An 18,142-nucleotide genomic window follows, 5' to 3' on the forward strand; every position below is an offset into this window, starting at 1 on the left:
TCTAATGGTATTATATAGATGGTCTATAGCTACAGTGCAGCTATGGTGTTCCCATTTTGAAACCCACCCTAAACCTTTAAAACTTGTTTTATGTTTGGTCACTACACTTTGGAGCCCTTGACAGCAGCCCTATTAGTGCTGGGACAGCACTGTGGAGATGGCTGTACGAGGCTGGTCATGCTATGACCAAAATGGGGGCATTTCTTACACAACAACTGTTGGAAGGAATAACTGTCACAACTCACACAGTGTCAGTGATGGTGAACTACTCATGGTTATACTTTGTGTTACTCTCATTCCTTAAACAAGGCTTGTAAGGTAAAAATATAGTCTGTTATGACTCATCATCAGAGATATGAAACTGCACATTTGTCTATTTTGTGCATTAACTCCATCAAGGAGGTCATGTTTACCTGTGCCCATTTGCTTTGGTTTGGTTGGTTGGTTGGTTTGTCAACAGGATAACACAAAAACTACTGAACGCATTTCCATGAAACTTGGATGGACAATGGGTCTCAGCCAAGAATAGACACCATTAATTTTTAGCGTTGATCTGGATAAAGTGACGGCTCCAGGTTGTTGTTATTTTAACTTTCTGGGAATTTTTTTTTTCAAAAGTGCATATTCTGTTGAAATATTTAGTACATTTTTAAATGTTTTAAACTAAAGTTGTACATTTTGCACCTTTAATTTCTAAGGGAATAATGCATGGATCCTGATGAAAAAAACGAGACGTTTTTAGATGGCTGGTCTCTATGAGTGAGTACAAACGAGTGTCACACTAGCTACAAACAAAACCAGGTGCAAGTTAAACAAAGGCAATGTTGTATATTCTACTGAACATGAAAGAAGTAATGTGATGATTTTGTCCTCTACAAAGTAATTGTCATTTTTTTGCACTTTTTGACAATGACCACTGTCACAATTTGCTCATGCAGGGAAATCATGTTGCTGTTCCATTTTATTTTAGAGTCATTAGAAGCTTAATGCATCAGACATTCCCAGTACATTTCTACCCTGCAGGCTTTCACAGCTTCCACATCATGACAAACCACATGAACACAGATTGGTTGTTTTAATTAGGCTACACTAGTGTTGTACTGTATACTAGTCCAGCTACATTACCATGAAAAGGGGAGTTGTATCGCTGTCTCTGTAAAGCTTTGGGATTATACACTGACATACTGCTGCCAACAGGACACGTCATGGCACTGTGCATTACACTGACACACAAACTGAAGGAGGGGTATTACTGAAGAGGGAGGTGGATAGAATAGAAGTTAACATCCCCACTGCCCTTGATTCAGCATCCCAGGAGGACATGCATGAGAGAGAGAGGGGGAGAGAGAGAGAGAGAGAGACAGAGAGAGAGAGCGAGAGAGAGAGAGAGGGTGTTGCCATGCAAGAGGAAAGGAGGGGCGTGCAGAAGTGAATAGAGTTTCACCTTGGTCAGCAGGTGGGAAGGTTTTCCTGCTATGTTTCTCAGAATCAGAGAAGTTTCTCTGTCCAGATAGGAGTGCTTAAAAGAGAGAGACAGAGAGAGAGAGAGAGAGAGAGAGAGAGAGAGAGAGTCCTGGTGAATTAATCTGGTGTTTGATTGGCTGGAAGTGGCAGTTTAGCAGAAAGCCGTGTGGCGAAGCAGAGCTCAGCAGAAGAAAACCTCATCATCACTGATTAAGTTGTCAGAGGCTGAAACCTGTGAAGGAGAAGTGTACACATAATACACAGATTACAGCAATTATTTACAGTAGGTATGCTGGGCTGCAGAGGAAATGTTAAGACACAGTCATATAAAGTTTTCACCCAGAACAGATAACTAAGATCATTAGCTGCCCTGGAGGTCCACCTGATCCTGTAAATTGTTGCATATCATCTGTGATGTTCAACACACTCAAGCAGTTTCGTGATGATTTAATTTGAGCTCACTTATCTTCACCCTGCCCATTCTGCTCAGATTTTTTTTTTTTTCCTAGAATGTGCTTTAAAAATCCATAGAGGAGAAAAGGTAACTTAAATGAGACCAAAACATCTTCCTCAAACTGAAATCACTGCACTTTGATGAAAAGGTTTGCTTCATGTCACCTGGTCAGCCTTATAAGATTGTGGACATCTGGGGACCACTTATATCGATCTATATTGGTCTATAAATGGATGCAGTCTGAGTCAGCCAGATGTGTCTGTGGATGTTTTTTGAAGCTGGAGTTTGGGTTTGCTGCTCACTGCAATCTTTGTTGGTTACTGGATCCAGATAATCCAAATTAAAAGAGGGTGGAGCACATGAGGAGCTGAGGTGGGACAGCCAGGTGGCAACACAACAACAGAGAGTGATAAACTGAGACTCCCTGTCAGTCAAGCAAATAACTTCCCAAACATACCTCGTTAAACCTTACTGAAGAATTTTTATAATTGACCCTAAAGTACAGAACTCCAAATACAATATGTATTTAATTCACTACTTCAGCAAACTAAAATTCCTGACAAAAAACAAACAAAGAAGAAGTGTTGGGTTTCCTGTTCATTTCAATTTAGTTGACTTTTCTTGGCACTGACATCTAGAGGCCAAAAGAGGAACTGCTTAAAAAGTTTCACCATGAAACTGTGGTGCTTGCCATTTGCTTAAAACCCAACTCATGTTAAAAGCAGCTGCATGACATCAGGTATACTCTGTTCTTTCTTCTCTCCCTGTATGATGACTGAATGCTGAATGTCTCTGAAGGTCCAGTGTGTAGGACTAAGTGGGAACTATTGGCAGAAATTGAATCTTATATTCATAATTGTCTTAAATGTATGTTGTTAAGTAGTATGCTTCTGTAGGCATTGATTCCTCCTTTGATTTGGCTGGCTGCTAGTGGGTAGGACTTATCAATGAACCCAGTGGCCCAGGTGTGCTAATTAGGCTGAGTAACTGCGTCCAGTGTGGATTTTAGCGCTGAACAATTGTGAACCACCAACTGTTTTGCCATGAAGACTGACACCCTTTATCTCTAAACATTTAGAGATGAATCTTGTTACTCTTAAACACGACTCTGTGTCAACATCGCTGGGGCTGGCTGCTCGTGGTGAGCTGGCGGTCGGAGCTCGGCACTGTTTGCGGTAAGCCCACACCACACACTTCCAGCCATCCTGTTCTTAATGCACTTGTGTTCGGGAATGAGCTTGCCTTGGACACTCTTTCATTCTCGTAACAATGTACAATAGCCTGAAACTAAGATCTGTGTGTTCGTTCCTCTTCAACACAGTCCGACATGTTGGACTGCCGTTTTTCTACAGTAGCCCAGAACGAACAAACCGAACACTGGCTCTAGAGAGAGCATTCCACATTTTTTTGCCACTGTAAGGAAGGATGAGGTGAGGGCTATTCAGTTGGTTTCAATCTGCCACCTCACCGCTAGATGCTACAAACTGGACCTTTAAAATGAGTCTTGATTTTGACTGCTGGAGATACGTGGAAGCCCATACCAACTACGAAATGAAAGAATGTAGAAAAAACCAACCAGCTATTTCAACTTTATAGAGCTTTATGGAGTTTTCTTTAACTCCTAAACTGCAAGTAATCAAATGTATAAATATCACTTTGAAAAGAAAAACATTCGGCCAATCTCCATATAGACACATGCATTGTTACTGTTTCCTCTTTGGCAGAAGAGTGTAACACAGTGAAACTGCAGACTGTAGTGGAAGCTCTCATGCAGTGTGCTGAGATAAAGAGCGCGCAGATAAAACCAGTGAAGTCTGTTATCTCACTGTACTTGAGACTAAAAACTAAAGTGGACTGGAGCCTTTGTCTGTCGTAAATAAAGGTTAAATAATTCAAATAGGAACAAGTATACAACTACTACTACTACAGGGTTTACTAGTAGGAGACTGAAGGGCACACACACACACACAGACACACACACACACACACACACACACACACACACACACACACACACACACACACACACACACACACACACACACAGGATTTTAACTCCATACCAGCAGGAGACCAAGCAGACTTTTATTTATTATTTATTTGTTAAATTATTTAGTATATTACTCATTTTTTACTGACAATGTGAATTCCACAGACATGGTCCAAGTCTGAGGCTCAGTGAGCTGTATATAATCCCACATGAATGCACGTGAGCAGTGCTGTGAGTCACCAGTTCACCCTGAGCAGGTTCCTGCTGAGCAGACTGAGGTCAAGCACAGAGCCACAGTGGTTCTGCTCTGTTTAATGGACGATGAGAACAAGATGTTTGTGGTGGACAGTGGGGCTGTGGCTGTCAGAGTGAAGAAAAATATTCACTTTTGTTAAACCTGTGCCCAATTCCAGTTTGATTGATCAAAATTAAAAATGCCCACATCAAAAGACATATTTAATTAAATATCTTTCTGATTGAATCGCTTCCCATTTTGTTCCAACCAGAGATGATGTTGAAATCTGGCTCCCATTTAGTGTAAAAACAACAAACAAATCTATATTCACAAGAGATACTATCATCATCTCATCTTTCAATCGCATGAGAGTGTGTGTATGTGTGTGTGCTTCAATCACTAGAAACCGTTTTATAGAAAGCATTAGTTCTCTCTTGATAACCACAGATTAAAAATAATATTTAGGTCAAACACACATGCAAAGACACACATATGCGCGCACACACACACACACACACACACACACACACACACACACACGATTACAGTCAGCTTTTCCTTGTGGCCAAGATCAGACCAACAACGTCCAACTGTGTGTGTGCGCACATGTGTGTGGGTGTGCTGATCCCCTCTAGGACACTGAGCTGAAGGGAGAACTGCTATATGCTACATAGGAAGACTTTGCTGGTGTATGTGTGTATCATCCTGACACACGTAGGGGTTTGTGGTTACAATAGTGGGCACTGTGTGTAAACCCGACCTCCCGGCTGCAATATTAGAAAATAGAACTGGCCTTGGTAGCTCGGTATGATGCAAAGTGTTTCAGGCTTTCCATATGTAAAGGTGGCCGTCTACTATGGGCTCCCTGGATTTTCTTTTAATATTGGTTTTGTTTATGTCTTTGCTTGTCTTGTTAGGTTGCCTGTATTCTGTGTAGGGTAGGTGTGTCTATGTACTGTGTTTTTCCCTGCTTTGCAAAATGAAAGGAAATTACTTTTTAAAAAGCAGAAAAGGCCTTTTTTGCATCCAATGTAAGCCAGAATGTGGTGGTCTAATGTTTCCTCTACAAAACCACCATTACGAAAAAAGATGTGTGTCTGCATGTGCATTTTTGCCTTTATGTGACAGTGGTAGTAGACTACATGGTTAGCTTCTTGAACACAGCGACAGTTCTCTGCATTTTGATTGAGCTCTTAAAGGTGTACCAAAATTCAAAAGTAGCTCCAAAAACATAGGGGGCAGCATAACACCAGAGTAACCAACAACTGCTTCTCTTTGTTAGCTATCCTTGGCTGTAGCTAGCTACTGTTGGCTAATTAGCTTATGGCTCAGTTAGCTATGGAGCCAGTGGCCCTAGAGTTTGTCTGGACTGAGACCTTGGATCACGGGGGGCACAGGGATCAGCTCAACCAGGTTTAGCAGACTCAGAGCGGGGCTCAGAGAGAAACCTGAATTCAGAATGTATAAAGTTGTTTTTTTTTGTGGTTAGGAAAATATTTGTAAGAGTATCTCATTTCTTGACATTTTGTGAATTTATTTTCTTCATTTCTTACACTAAGAGAAACTATGGGGGCCGTCAGACTGTCGCCTCATGAGCTCCAAAGTGGCATTATGAGCAGGACCAGGGCTAGATGGTTAGCATGCTAACTTCAGCAGACATCTCTGTAACACAGTAAATAGAGAGCTTTGACATAATGTCAACACTGTAGTTTTTTCACACTGTTAATAATGTTAGTTCATTCACCTTACATATTGCCCCTTTAATTTTCTATTTGTATGTCTTATCAGCATTGTAAAACACAAAATGGGCTGATAAGCATTTTTACTGACAGCTCTTCATCCTTCATCCTTCAACAAATGATTTATCTCCCATTGACTGCACTGTCCATGCTTCACACCATAATCAACTGCAGGTTCATTAATGAAACGTATAAGCCCTATACAGGCTTCATTATGAAATTTCCTTGTCCAATAATCTGAACTATCATTAAAAAAAAAAATGAGATTTTGGATTGTGTCTGCTGGTTAAACAGAGATGAGACAAAGATGGTGGCGAGCAGTAAACCCCCGAGGCGTGTTCCCAACATGAGTCCTGATGGACAAATAATTGTTTGGATTTAACTCACTTTTTTTCAAAGCCTTTTAAAATGATAAGCACATCAAAACCTGTTTGCTTGTCATTGCTTGGCATTATGTTAAAAGGTAAATGATACTGTGTACCAGACTACAAATGGAGCCGGAAAACAAAACAACTCCCTGGTCCCACTTCAAGAAAGCATCTGTGACACAGCACTTCTTCGAATAGAGAGCTTACATCTGGAAATCAATACTGTTATTACTTATTTAACCTTCATTTGTGCAAACAGTTCAGTGGAGATTAGGTTTGATTTTTTTTATTTTGACTGTAATAAGCACACAGAGTGAGCGTGTGAAGGGGAGAAAGACTCAGTGATTCAAACTGCAGCAGTCCCAGTTTCTAATGAGCTGGACTCATGGGAGCAGAACATCCTCTCCTCTCATCCCTCGCTTTTTGTTTCCTCTCTCCTTCTCTTTGCCTGCACTTATACTCTTTGTCCTTCTTTCTTTTCCCTTCGTTTGTGTCACTCTTTGCTTCTCTCTCTGTTTGCCCTTTAGTTTACATCATCGCCTTGTTCCTTTATTATCTATGATCACATGCTGACTCACTCTTGCCTCTCATCTCATTATTCTAATTTTATTCATTCCTTCACTCCCTCTCTTAGATTTGCTGTACTATCTGTGTATGCACTGGATGAATTGGAGCAGTAACCCAGTTTCCTCCTCACTGAACAGTGTTTATGTTTGCATTGCAGCTCATTGGATCTGTTTTTGGGGGGCTGATTAAGGCACTAACATGAACATTTAGGGTTTAAGGGTTTAATGTCCTCAGCAGCCACCAGGGTCAGAAATGAATGACAGATTGAAATATACTAAATTCTCAAAAAAACCTTGTGAAATTGAAAATACAATGTGAGGAACAATCCCTCTAATTGTTTGAGCTGTTTTTCACATTTGATCCTCTTCATATTTTGCTAGCACAGCTGGTAAATTGTTCTTTCTGACTATGTAGGTGATGCAGGGAAGATTATGACCAGGCTTTATTTTTCAGTGTATTCTGAGACTGAAAAATGGAGCGGTTTTGATCTTCAAAGAAGCGAGGACACAGCCTGAAGCAGCAGAAACTGTCAGCAGCGCACAGCCAGCAGTAGCAGAAAATACCAACCAGCACAAACCACTGCTGCAGTAAAACCTGAAACAACCTCCGTACTCTCTACAGCGAGGAAGGGTGGACTTGACTGCTGGAGAAGACCTGATTTGCAGCTCTAAGAAAGAATCGGACCTATTTACCAATAAAATGTACCGGTAAAGTAGGGGAAAATTTGACTTGATGCTTAAACAAGACACTGGGTCAACGATGTGTCTCTTTGGAAACGCAAGTTGATATAAAACCTCATGATTAAACAGCACATATTTTACAATACTGGCATTTTAAATCTTTAAATTGCGTGTTGTCACATTTCAGACAGCTGCTAAATAATGACTGGAAATCAACAAGCAGACAGCATCTGCTTTTACTGCTGTGTGTGTTGTGATTGTCACATGGTGATGCAGTTTAAAATGCAGATCGGTTTGAAAATGTCGTCACTGCATCACAACTTCACCAAAAGTCATTTGGACAATAGTTCATTGTTTCTGCAAATAACTTGAAGATGGGAAGTCCATCTAAAAACTCTTCCAAAACAACAGGCGGTTAAATGAAAGTAATGTAAAACATTTGGGAAAGAAATTGTTCCTTAGCTTTTATGTTTAATGACCACCATGGCTAGCTAACATCTACTCTGCTCTGATGTTGCTGACTAGCACATTAGCTGATGACCTCTCTAAAGACTATACCCTTCATGAAGGATGGATTTATGACGTTGTACTGTTGAGGGAATGTAGTGCCAAAGGAAAGGTTTTTTTTAAGGTGTGCCTTCTTTTAGGTGACTAAAATACGTCTTGCTGTTGTACTGTTTAGAAGTACAATGCTATGCTTCCCTGTTGGTGCTACATGCTGCTTCTCCACACAGGGGGAGATCTCCTGCAGGTAATACACTGACTAGACATAAGTACCTCATACAACCCCACATCAAAAGACCGCATCTATCACTTTAAGATTTTTTTCTGATTTGATTGCTTCCTCCAGTAGACCTATAATGGTTACATTATATTATATTATATATATATATAGAGATATATATATATACACACATACATACAACATACGTATATATGATTTATTCTTACAGAACCTATCAAAGACCTCGGTATCTGCATGATGTATTAGTTGCATCTTGCATGTTAAACAAATTTAGGCATAATATCATTAATTCTCTTTGTGCTACATTGTTTGAAAGAAGCACAGTGAGGCCAGCTAAACATACAAATCCTTCATTCATTTGTTCATAGAAAGTGGGCGTGTACCTCTGTGTTGGGGTGACCTTGACTGGCTCCAGCTGAGGGAGTCACTGAAGGCTGCTGACCGTCTGACTCATTGCGAAGAACACTGTCCAGTGAGTCCATGGAAGAAGCAGAGTTAACAGAAACCCCGGATGCCGAGGTGACGGAGGAGCGCGAGGAGTGAACGATGGAACGCGCCTAATGAGGCACAATGAGAAAGAGAAAGAAGAGAAATCACAGCTCAGAATTAACAATCAGGTGTAGACGTAAAGGTTACAAATCCTACAGGTTACATTTCAGTGATTTAAAGCTGATTAGCTAAATATATTGATTTGGTTCTATAAAGAGAGGGTGTAGTATGCAAAACAGTTTTCCAAGCTTTCTGGGTCAAACTTTTGATAAACATTTCACATATTTTATCAATTAACTGTGAAACAAAACCGCACAAAATGAAAAGGCTGAGGTCATCCTGAAGCTTAGTTTACCTCGTGTTCACTGACTGTGCCAACTGATCCTGTGCGTCGATGCTGCCGCTGAGAGGATCCAGGCCGTCGCATTGTGGCTGACGTATAGGAGGAGGCGGAGCTAAGAGAGTGGGAGGACGTCTGACGAGCAGCTTCATCCATACTGAGAGACGCCTGATGGGTAAGCAGATACAACGCATAGGGCAGAAGGTAAAGGCTGGGCTTATAGAGCAAACAAAACAAACATGAGTGAGCGTAGGTGATTTCACCATGTGCCCGACAATATGAATCAGATTTCACACAATCAACCTGTAGAATAACTATGTCAGCCCTCACACATGATACAGGAGCAACTGTGGATGAATCAGTCTGTGAAAGACTGAACTAAACTCAGGCCCTGTTGACAACGAGGAGCAATCCAACAATAGAACTCTCTCTTTCCCAATTAAAATCTGACTGCTATCACTTTTATGTACACATCTGGCCGATACCCGAGCAGCTTAGTGAGGTAAATATTGTTGCAGAAACCAATCAAATGGATCAGATCAAGGGCCACAACAAGCAATTATTTTCATTATCGATTAATCTGCCGATCATTTTCATGATTAATAAATTAAGTGATTAAACATTTAGTTTATAAAATGTAAAAACTGCTCATCACAGTTTCCCTGAGCCCATGAGTGATGTCTTCTATCCAACCAACAGTCCAAACCCCAAAGACTCTATATTTATTGTCATAGATTACAAAGAAAAGTTTGCATAAGAATTATTACATAAAGAAGCTGGGAAGCAGCAAATCTTCTATATTTTTTGCTTGAAAAATTACTAATTGATTAACAACATAATTGGCTTCCTGCCAGGTGGTCAACTTCCCCACCTGCACCTCTGGCTTGTGTTGCTGCCATGTTGTCACGGCATAGCTGCTCAATTTCTATTTGGAATGAAAGCTAAACTGTATTGACCATGTTTGAAAATCTTTGGTACCTATTAGCAGTGTAGCAGTGCAGAACTGAATGTCTCTGAATCCTCCTCATACAGTTCTCAGTGAACACAGAATGTGTTGCTGTAATTATGTGGTAATGCAGATTTTGCTCCTTGGAGCTTTGACAGCTGTTTGAACTCTGTAATGTTTCAACACACCACCATTTCCTCCATTAAAGAACTGGTTTTCATCCCAGACTATTGTAGACAAAAGGAAAAAAACATCTAGTATCCAAGAGTTTGCAGCAAAATATTGACCACAGTTGGAAGGAAACCTGTTGTTCCTTCCTCTCTGAGCAGCAGCACGAGGCTCAGCTTGCCGTTCTCCCTGACCTACTTCCATCGGTCTGCAGTATCAAGAGAGCCCTCTGTGGCCCTTTATGCTTGAATTTTTCTTCCATTAGCCTAATGAAGCACCGATTGGTTTGACAAGTTTACTTACAGTTTGAAATGTTTACCTCTTCCTCACAGCGCCCCCCTCAGGCCAGGCAGTCTTTGCAAACATCACAGCATTTTTCTGTTTGATATGTTACAAAACTAAAGTCTGGGTTTTTGAGGGAGTTTTTGTTGAAATCAGTGATATACTGTAACAACACCATGATATACAGTACATATATTGGTAATGTATGTCTACATGTCCCTCACACACATTTATATTCACAATAAATTTCACCTTCTCCAACTGGGCAGTGATGTCATCCAGGCTGAAGTTAGAAGCCAGTGGCGGTCTCCCATGATGCCCAGTGGGAGCTCTGATAGTTCCAGCCGGTGATGCTCGAGTGCTGCTGCTGTTACTGCTCGCCCCGCTGCTGCCCCCCCCACCACTGACACTGTTACTGCTACTGCCACCACCACTGCCACAGCTGCTCCCTGCTGGCTGCTGCCTGCTGCTGCGGCCTGCAGGAGGCTTCTGACGGACCTGGACCAGAAGAATAAGTATAGACTCAGTGAGAAGTGGCTGATCGCAAGGATGATTCCCCTCATTTCTTCAGACGTCATTCCTTAACGAACTGGTACAAAAATCTGAATTGGTCTCTGCGTTTAATATTTTGAAAATGTCATCACGGACAGCAACAGCATATTCCCTGAACCCAATGAAAAATAGACTCAATAGGTATCCAACAAAGTGCAATGATTATTGACACTTTCAAATAAAACTTTATACTTTTTTATAAAACTAAAATAACTTCTTGGAAAAATCTGATGTGAAAAAACAAATTTCAACTCAATCCAGTGAAAAAGCATGTAGTGAAGTGAAGGAAAATCCATGCCATGAACTGTGTTTACCTTGGTGTCGGTCAGCCCCAGACGAGCCATGCTGCCAGCACTGTTGGGTTTGGTGTTGATGGTGCTGAGTTCCTGTTCGATCGAGCAGAGATCAGCCATGAGAGCATCAAGATCCACATTCTCCCCCTGGTTCAATGCCTCTGCAGACACAGAGACATCAGGATGTGAGACAAGACCATAAACAGAGCAAGAGAGGAAATGTGTTTTAAAATCAATCAGACTGCAAGAGACTTGAAGTGTATGTGTCTGACCGTTGATGTTGTAGATGGAGAATCTGTAGGAGAAGTTGGCCATGTTCGTCTCTTGTCTGAGGGGAGCTTTCTGCTGTGGGGGCTGCTCCGGGCGTCCATCATCCAGACTCTGGTGGAGAGAAGAAGGAGGGAATTAATGTGTGCAACACCTCTTTCATGTTTTAGCATGTTTACATTTTGGTACAGTGTGGCAGAAGTTCATTCGTCAATGCATTTTTCAGATTTTAGTGTAACTTATTATATTTTAAGTAAGTACAGTACCTGTGTGAGTTTGTCCAGCTCTCCCAGCCAGGCTCCAAACATCTTATCCAGGTCCTGGTCCTCCTTATCACTGTCCTCCTCTTCCTCCTCCTCTTCCTCCCTGACCTCCACCTCTTCATCTGACACCTGGTCCATCTAAGAAGAGGACAGAAGGATGAAAAGAAAAAGAGACAAGAGGATATAAGGAAAAAGACATGCTGGTTATTTTTTCTGCAATGAACTATCAGCTCCATCTAGTGGCCCACTACTGCATTACACTACATATTACATTCTGATTTCATGTTATTTCAGTGTCTTTAGGACTCCTGGATCAGCATCATCACAAGCAAACACAATTAAGAAGTCAAGGGTCACAGCTCCTGACACACTGGAGCCAAATGAAAACCTTCTAGAGTCAAATTTGAAGACAACAATAAAAGCCTGTTTGTGACAGATCACAGCTGGTCGAAGTGATTACAGTACAATAAATGCACTGAATCTGAAAATAACAGCAAGAATTTAACAGTAAAAGAAACAAAGTCCAACGGTATTTAGTAAATCAGATAAGATCCAGACTGGATTGATATCTCTGAACAGTAACATGACCCACTGAGGCATGAAACACTTCACATTAATACAATTTTCAGACATTTGAAGTTACTTGCAGGAGCTTTTCGGAGGAGTTAGAGACAGAAACAAGAGCTGAGCAGAGACAGTCTCCCATGACAAGAACGCCAATTTTGGTTTGTCCATCCTTCCAAGTTGTACTTTGTTCCAGAGTTTAAAAACCACAAAACTATTGAAAACTACTCCCAGTATTGCCCACATTCTTTTGAAATATCCATAATCCCCAAATGATGGTTCCCAATGTTTTGGTGACCTCTGACCTTTCCTACTGACCTCATTCACAAAAAATACCAAAATCAAAAGGCTGTATGGATTGGTAAGGCTCTCAAGAAAATCAAAACTGTTAGTTTATCTTTAGTTTCATACAGACTTTTCTATTGGGAAGTGCAATGAACATTGTAGCCAGTAAACTAATGAGCTTCAGACTGCCATGACACTGTTTATGTTCTCTGTAAGTCATTCTGCATTTCTAAAATTTTGCGGCCATATTGGCTTTGTACTGGGCAAACAAAAATGTTGAACATATTTAGAACTATAAAAGACAACGAGACTTTCAAAAATCCTAATGTTAACAATATGTAAACATTAGACTGTTGATATTTGCAGGAAGACAGAGCGGTCTGCTCCAGAGTCTAAAAATAATAATCATAAACATGATTTATAATGAAAGGATACAAGAAGTATGGCAGGGGAAAGGTTATGAAAGATTAAGACTGTGTGTGTGTGTGTGAGTGTGTGTGTGTGTGTGTGTGTAAACCGTTTATGTAACTACACGTCAACACACTTTTGGAGAGTGTTGCTGTGATTAATGACACCAATAACTATCCTTCACACACAAACACACACACACACACACACACACACACACACACACACACACGTATTCCAGATTAAGCTGCCATATATTTTCATATCAGAGACAAAGGCACGCAGCAGCTGCTGAATTCTTCTCTGTGTTAATAACCAGTAGCGAACATTTTTTCACCTCACACATGATGTAAGAGGCTTTCAGATGATTTATCAAACTATAAACACAGGGCAGCACCAGGCACTGACTCATCAACTCTGCAGTATCAGTCTATACAGGTAATCAATCAATATAGGCAAATAAAAATGTTCATTTGAAAGTTTATTGCATGAAAAGCAAACAGTCTGTATGCTGATTTGACAACTCAACTTGAATATGATTTTAAAGGAATCATTTGACATTTAGGGAAATATGCTTATTCGCTTTCTTGATGAGAGTTAGTTGAGAAGATTGATACCACTGTCATACTGTATCTGTACATTACACAATGCACGATATACTGTATGTATAACAGACTGATACATTATTGGTCCGATATTAGGAAATTTATATTTTCAGCCAATAATGAAATTACATCCATAGTCAGTAATATAACCCTAAATTGCTTTTATTTACTTAACAAGTAAGGAGCTACACACTCTGATATAGCAGGTAGTGGTATGCACCTTTAAAGCTGGTTTGCAATCTGCCAAAAAATGCAGAAGAAGAAGAACGACAAGAAGAACAAGAACAAGGACAAGAAGAAGAATGATGTTGTTGTGCTCACAACGTCAAACTGCTGCAGACTACTTAGAGTCAAACATGCTTTCCCACCGACTAATAAGCTTGTGACAACACCAGTGTTACCTGGCACACAAGAGCAGACGTTCACTAGCCGTAGAGCGCTGTGTTAATTTACTGTTGATGCAAACCGAACATTTCCTACTGCTGCAGCTTCACATTAAAAGCATTTAACTGGTGAAACACAACTTTTATTTTGAAGAAGGCTAGTCACAGGAAGTGCAATGTGTTCAGTTAGCACTGCTATCATTCATCAAAATGCATCTATAGAGCAAAACAGCGGCCATTTTCAGCATTTGTAGACAGCAGATTCTAAATATTACTTGTCAGGTGACCAACTCCCTTTCCTTCATTAACATTATCAGGTTCTTCATTAGCAGTGGGATTAAATCTGAAATGCTACCAAATAGGCACTTTTGCTTTTCACTTTGACAACAAATCTCAGCTGTCGTCCTGTAGGTCAAGTGTCTTTACTCTCGTCACGTTACAGATGAAATGTGACTGCTGCTACTCTACGCTGCTGGCCCCGCTGCTGGCCTCGCTGCTGGCCCCGCTGCTGGACCCGCTGCTGCACCAAGTAGACACCTGCCGCAGTTTGTTATTGTAGCGTCAAGTATTGATTTTTAGAAAAACGGAATGATGGAGGGGGCGGTGGGACAGTAATGTAATCTGTGTATCCCGACCACCATGTAACACTGGGAACATCGAATATCACGGCAAACCTAAAGACAACACGACCGCAATTTGCAGCACATGTTCTGCAAGTGTTCAGAGAGGAGGGACAAGTCTACAGGTACTCATTACTTCTTACTTGTTTACCCTCAGGTGTTTGTAAACTGCAGTTTAGGAACTTCTTTTTAAAATACAAAAGTGTGAAATTATCAGTTTTCTTACAGCATGAGTAGTAGGTTATTATCGGTCATCAGTATTGGCTGAAGAAAATCCTTACAATGCACCCCTCACAAACAAAAGACGGTTAGCATAGCTTATCCTAAAGATTAGATACAGGGGAAAACTGCTAGCGTAGCTTTGTCCAAAGCTTAAAAAAACCTGCCTACCAAGCTCACTAATTAACACGGTATATTTATGGGTTAAAGGGGGATTATGTGCTGTACCATGTCTTGTCATCACGTTGAAGATTTTATTTCACCTTTACATAGAGCACAGCTTGTTAGTATCATGTTTCTAGTCTTTTGGGATAGCTAAGCTAACTATCTCCTGGCTGTAGACGGACAGACATGAGAGTCGTATACATTTGATTTAACTCTGGCATGAGAGTGACTAATAGCATTTTCCTAAATGTCAAACTTCTTCTTTGACACAAAAGCATTTTTAAAGCTTTCCTAAGTCTCTGCATTAGTTGTTCTAAAATATCTTGGTATATTTTATATTTTTTCTCGTCCTTTAAAAAACATAATCCATCCTGAATTTGAGGCTATATGCATGAATTGATCCAGTCTATCAGTCTAGTGCTCACCACAGTCCAGTGACTCAGGACTACCAGCTGAACTCTGCAGTCATTAAAGCGCACTAGAGCATTAAAAAGCATGCGAGGGTGTCACAGTAGAGAGTGTAGCTATATTATAGGTTAGACGTGTGCTCTGGATATCAGTTAGCAAGAATGTTTAGATTTCTAAAACAGCATGGTTACTATAACCTGATCAATAATGTAATCAATCTCATCAACTCTCACTTCCGCACCTCCTCCCTCCATCCCCTTTCCCCTGTCTGCTCTACTTCTCTTTACTGTCCTCCTCATTCTGTCTTCCCTTCTCTCCTTACCTCCTCCTTCCTTCTCCTCTCCTACAGGTCTCCACCCAGGCGACCCCAGAGCATTGCCCAGGGCACAGTGTGCTATTCCTGGGTAGCCGCTTTGTCATCGCCCCCCTGTCCCCCTCTGGGGAGAGACGGCTAGCCAACACACACACAAGATTAGAGAGCAGAGTGTCACACACCCACATACAAACACATTGAAACACAAACACACATACACACACACACACACACCGAGGAGCGGTGCTACAATTAGATCCCTGTGGTTAGCAAGGTCTGTCATTTAGACCGGAGGATAAGGCCAGTGTGTGTGTGTGTGTGTGTGTGTGTGTGTGTGTGTGTGTGTGTGTGTGTGTGTGTGTGTGGTTTCGGGACTGCTGAGGTACTAGAGGAGCGTTGTGAAAACTCTCACAGCTGCGCTCTTGTACAACAATCTGCTGTTTCCACACAGGCAAACAAATGAAGCTTTTTTCTGTGCAGGCTCAGTCTGAAGGAGAAGAAAATTCCCTTCACGTTTCATCTGAACTCAGTTTGCTTCCTGGGTGAGAGAGATCATGGATGCTCCCACCTTCAAAATCTGCTTACAATCCACATAAACTGATAAAATAGTAATGAAATTGTGATCCAGAAACAGCCACATATTTCCCATAGGAGTTGGTGGAGGACAAAACAGAGCTTAAAGTAAGAAGTTGGACATTTGTGCAAAGTTTGAAGAAAATTTCACAAAGTGTTCTTGAGATATCACGTTCACAAGATGCCCGGATGGACATACGGACAAGATAACACAACTAAACAGTTTTAGTTTGTGGTGACTCCTTCTCAATACAGATCTAATAATTCAAATAGGTGGGGTGGGAACAAAACACCAGAGAATGAACTGAGTGACCAAACCAATGCAAGGTTTATTAGAAAGAATCCATTAGACACCAGTATGTGACCAATAAACTCAACTAAAAATGAAATATATTAAACTTTGGTGAGCTTCAGGAGGGTCCTGCCATGTAGGAACTCCCTCACAAATACCCAGTGGTGGAAGAAGTATTAAAATATTTTACTCAAGCCAAAGTAGCAATACAATAATGTAGAAGTACTGCATTCACAATCCTGCGTCAGTAAAAGTATTATCAACTAAATGCATCAAAATTAAAACTGGTTCTGTAGAATATTGGACCTGTGACTGATATATTATTAGATCATTTATTCTTAGATTATTAATATTGCATCAATTCTGTTGTAGCTGTAATTTATATACTATGAGGTAGTTTCATCCAGTGGTTCCCAACCTAGGGGTCGGGCCCCTCCAAAGGTTCACAAGATAAATCTGAGGGGTGCTGAGATTATTAATGGGGTAGAAAATACAAAAATTATGTTCTGCTACACAAATTTGTACTATTTTTTTCCCGGAACTTTAGTCTAATCTTGGCTTTTTTGTGAAATATTTCAGAGTTTCACCTCTAAGAGCCTCAAATATCTATTTAAATTGAACCATATGAGGAGTTAAGAGGGGAAATGTCTGGTAACAACTCATGTTCACACAATGATTCAATTCAGGCAAGCTTTACCTACTTGGATAAATATACATATTGAAAACAACCTATGAATTTTAATACCTTGGAAAACAGCATTTTACACTTTCTTTGTAATACTTTTTAAGACCCTGTATACACCCTGTTACAGGTAACGACTGGTTTCAGGTTATTTCAGTAGGGTATGTTCAGTTACAGAGAAAGCAATAGTAAACATACAGAAGAGTATTAGGGCCAGGGATGAGAAAAAAATGAGAGGAGGAAGTTCTTCCTTATGCACTTCAAGATAAAAGTTGAAATGTGGAGGATAAAGTTGAAATACAATTTCGTGCAGCTTGTGTGGTTTTTCCTTCCGAACAGACGCAGGTTTGGCACAATCTATTCAAAGTCCTAATACAGACAACTACACTGTGTCTGTCCCTGTTAAATGTTTCTTACACGTCAGCATCACATGATAATGTAGTTGCAAGCAGGAAGCAGGGACCCCATGGACACTCTGCAGAAAAGCAACGTGAGGGTCAAATCAACAGTCAGAAAATCAAACAAAAGTTAAACATGGAAATTGTAAAAAGGATCTTTTTGAATGTGACCCTCTCTTCTTTACACTGGCAGCTGTTCAGCTGTAGATTCTTGACTCTCATGTCAGATTGTAGTTGGACGCACCAGCAGAAAGAGCCTTAAAACCAGCCCTCTGTCAGACTCTGTCCTCTGTCAAACAGAGCTGAGACAGCAAGTCATAGTGATGGGCTGTGTGTGTGTGTGTGTGTGTGTGTGTGTGTGTGTGTCCAAAGTAAACAGTAATTA

At 40.7% G+C, this 18,142-nt stretch overlaps 1 protein-coding gene across 2 annotated transcripts in view; it reads right to left on the reverse strand.

The window, feature by feature from the left end:
* The window catches only part of raph1a (Ras association (RalGDS/AF-6) and pleckstrin homology domains 1a), an 81,217-nt gene that overhangs the window by 30,438 nt on the left and 32,637 nt on the right, over positions 1–18,142 (reverse strand). The window contains exons 3-9 of one of the 2 annotated variants that reach the window (XM_073474378.1): positions 11,846–11,980; positions 11,585–11,693; positions 11,334–11,473; positions 10,720–10,965; positions 9,087–9,239; positions 8,626–8,799; positions 1,445–1,519 (exon numbers count right to left, since the gene is read on the reverse strand). In XM_073474378.1, the coding sequence (XP_073330479.1) occupies positions 1,445–1,519; positions 8,626–8,799; positions 9,087–9,239; positions 10,720–10,965; positions 11,334–11,473; positions 11,585–11,693; positions 11,846–11,980 (1,032 nt within the window). The remainder of the gene's footprint in view (positions 1–1,444; positions 1,520–8,625; positions 8,800–9,086; positions 9,240–10,719; positions 10,966–11,333; positions 11,474–11,584; positions 11,694–11,845; positions 11,981–18,142) is intronic. The other variant, XM_073474379.1, reaches the window with a different exon arrangement.

This window comes from Pagrus major, chromosome 9 (genome assembly GCF_040436345.1).
Source record: "Pagrus major chromosome 9, Pma_NU_1.0".
In the NCBI taxonomy this organism is placed as follows: Eukaryota; Metazoa; Chordata; class Actinopteri; order Spariformes; family Sparidae; genus Pagrus; species Pagrus major.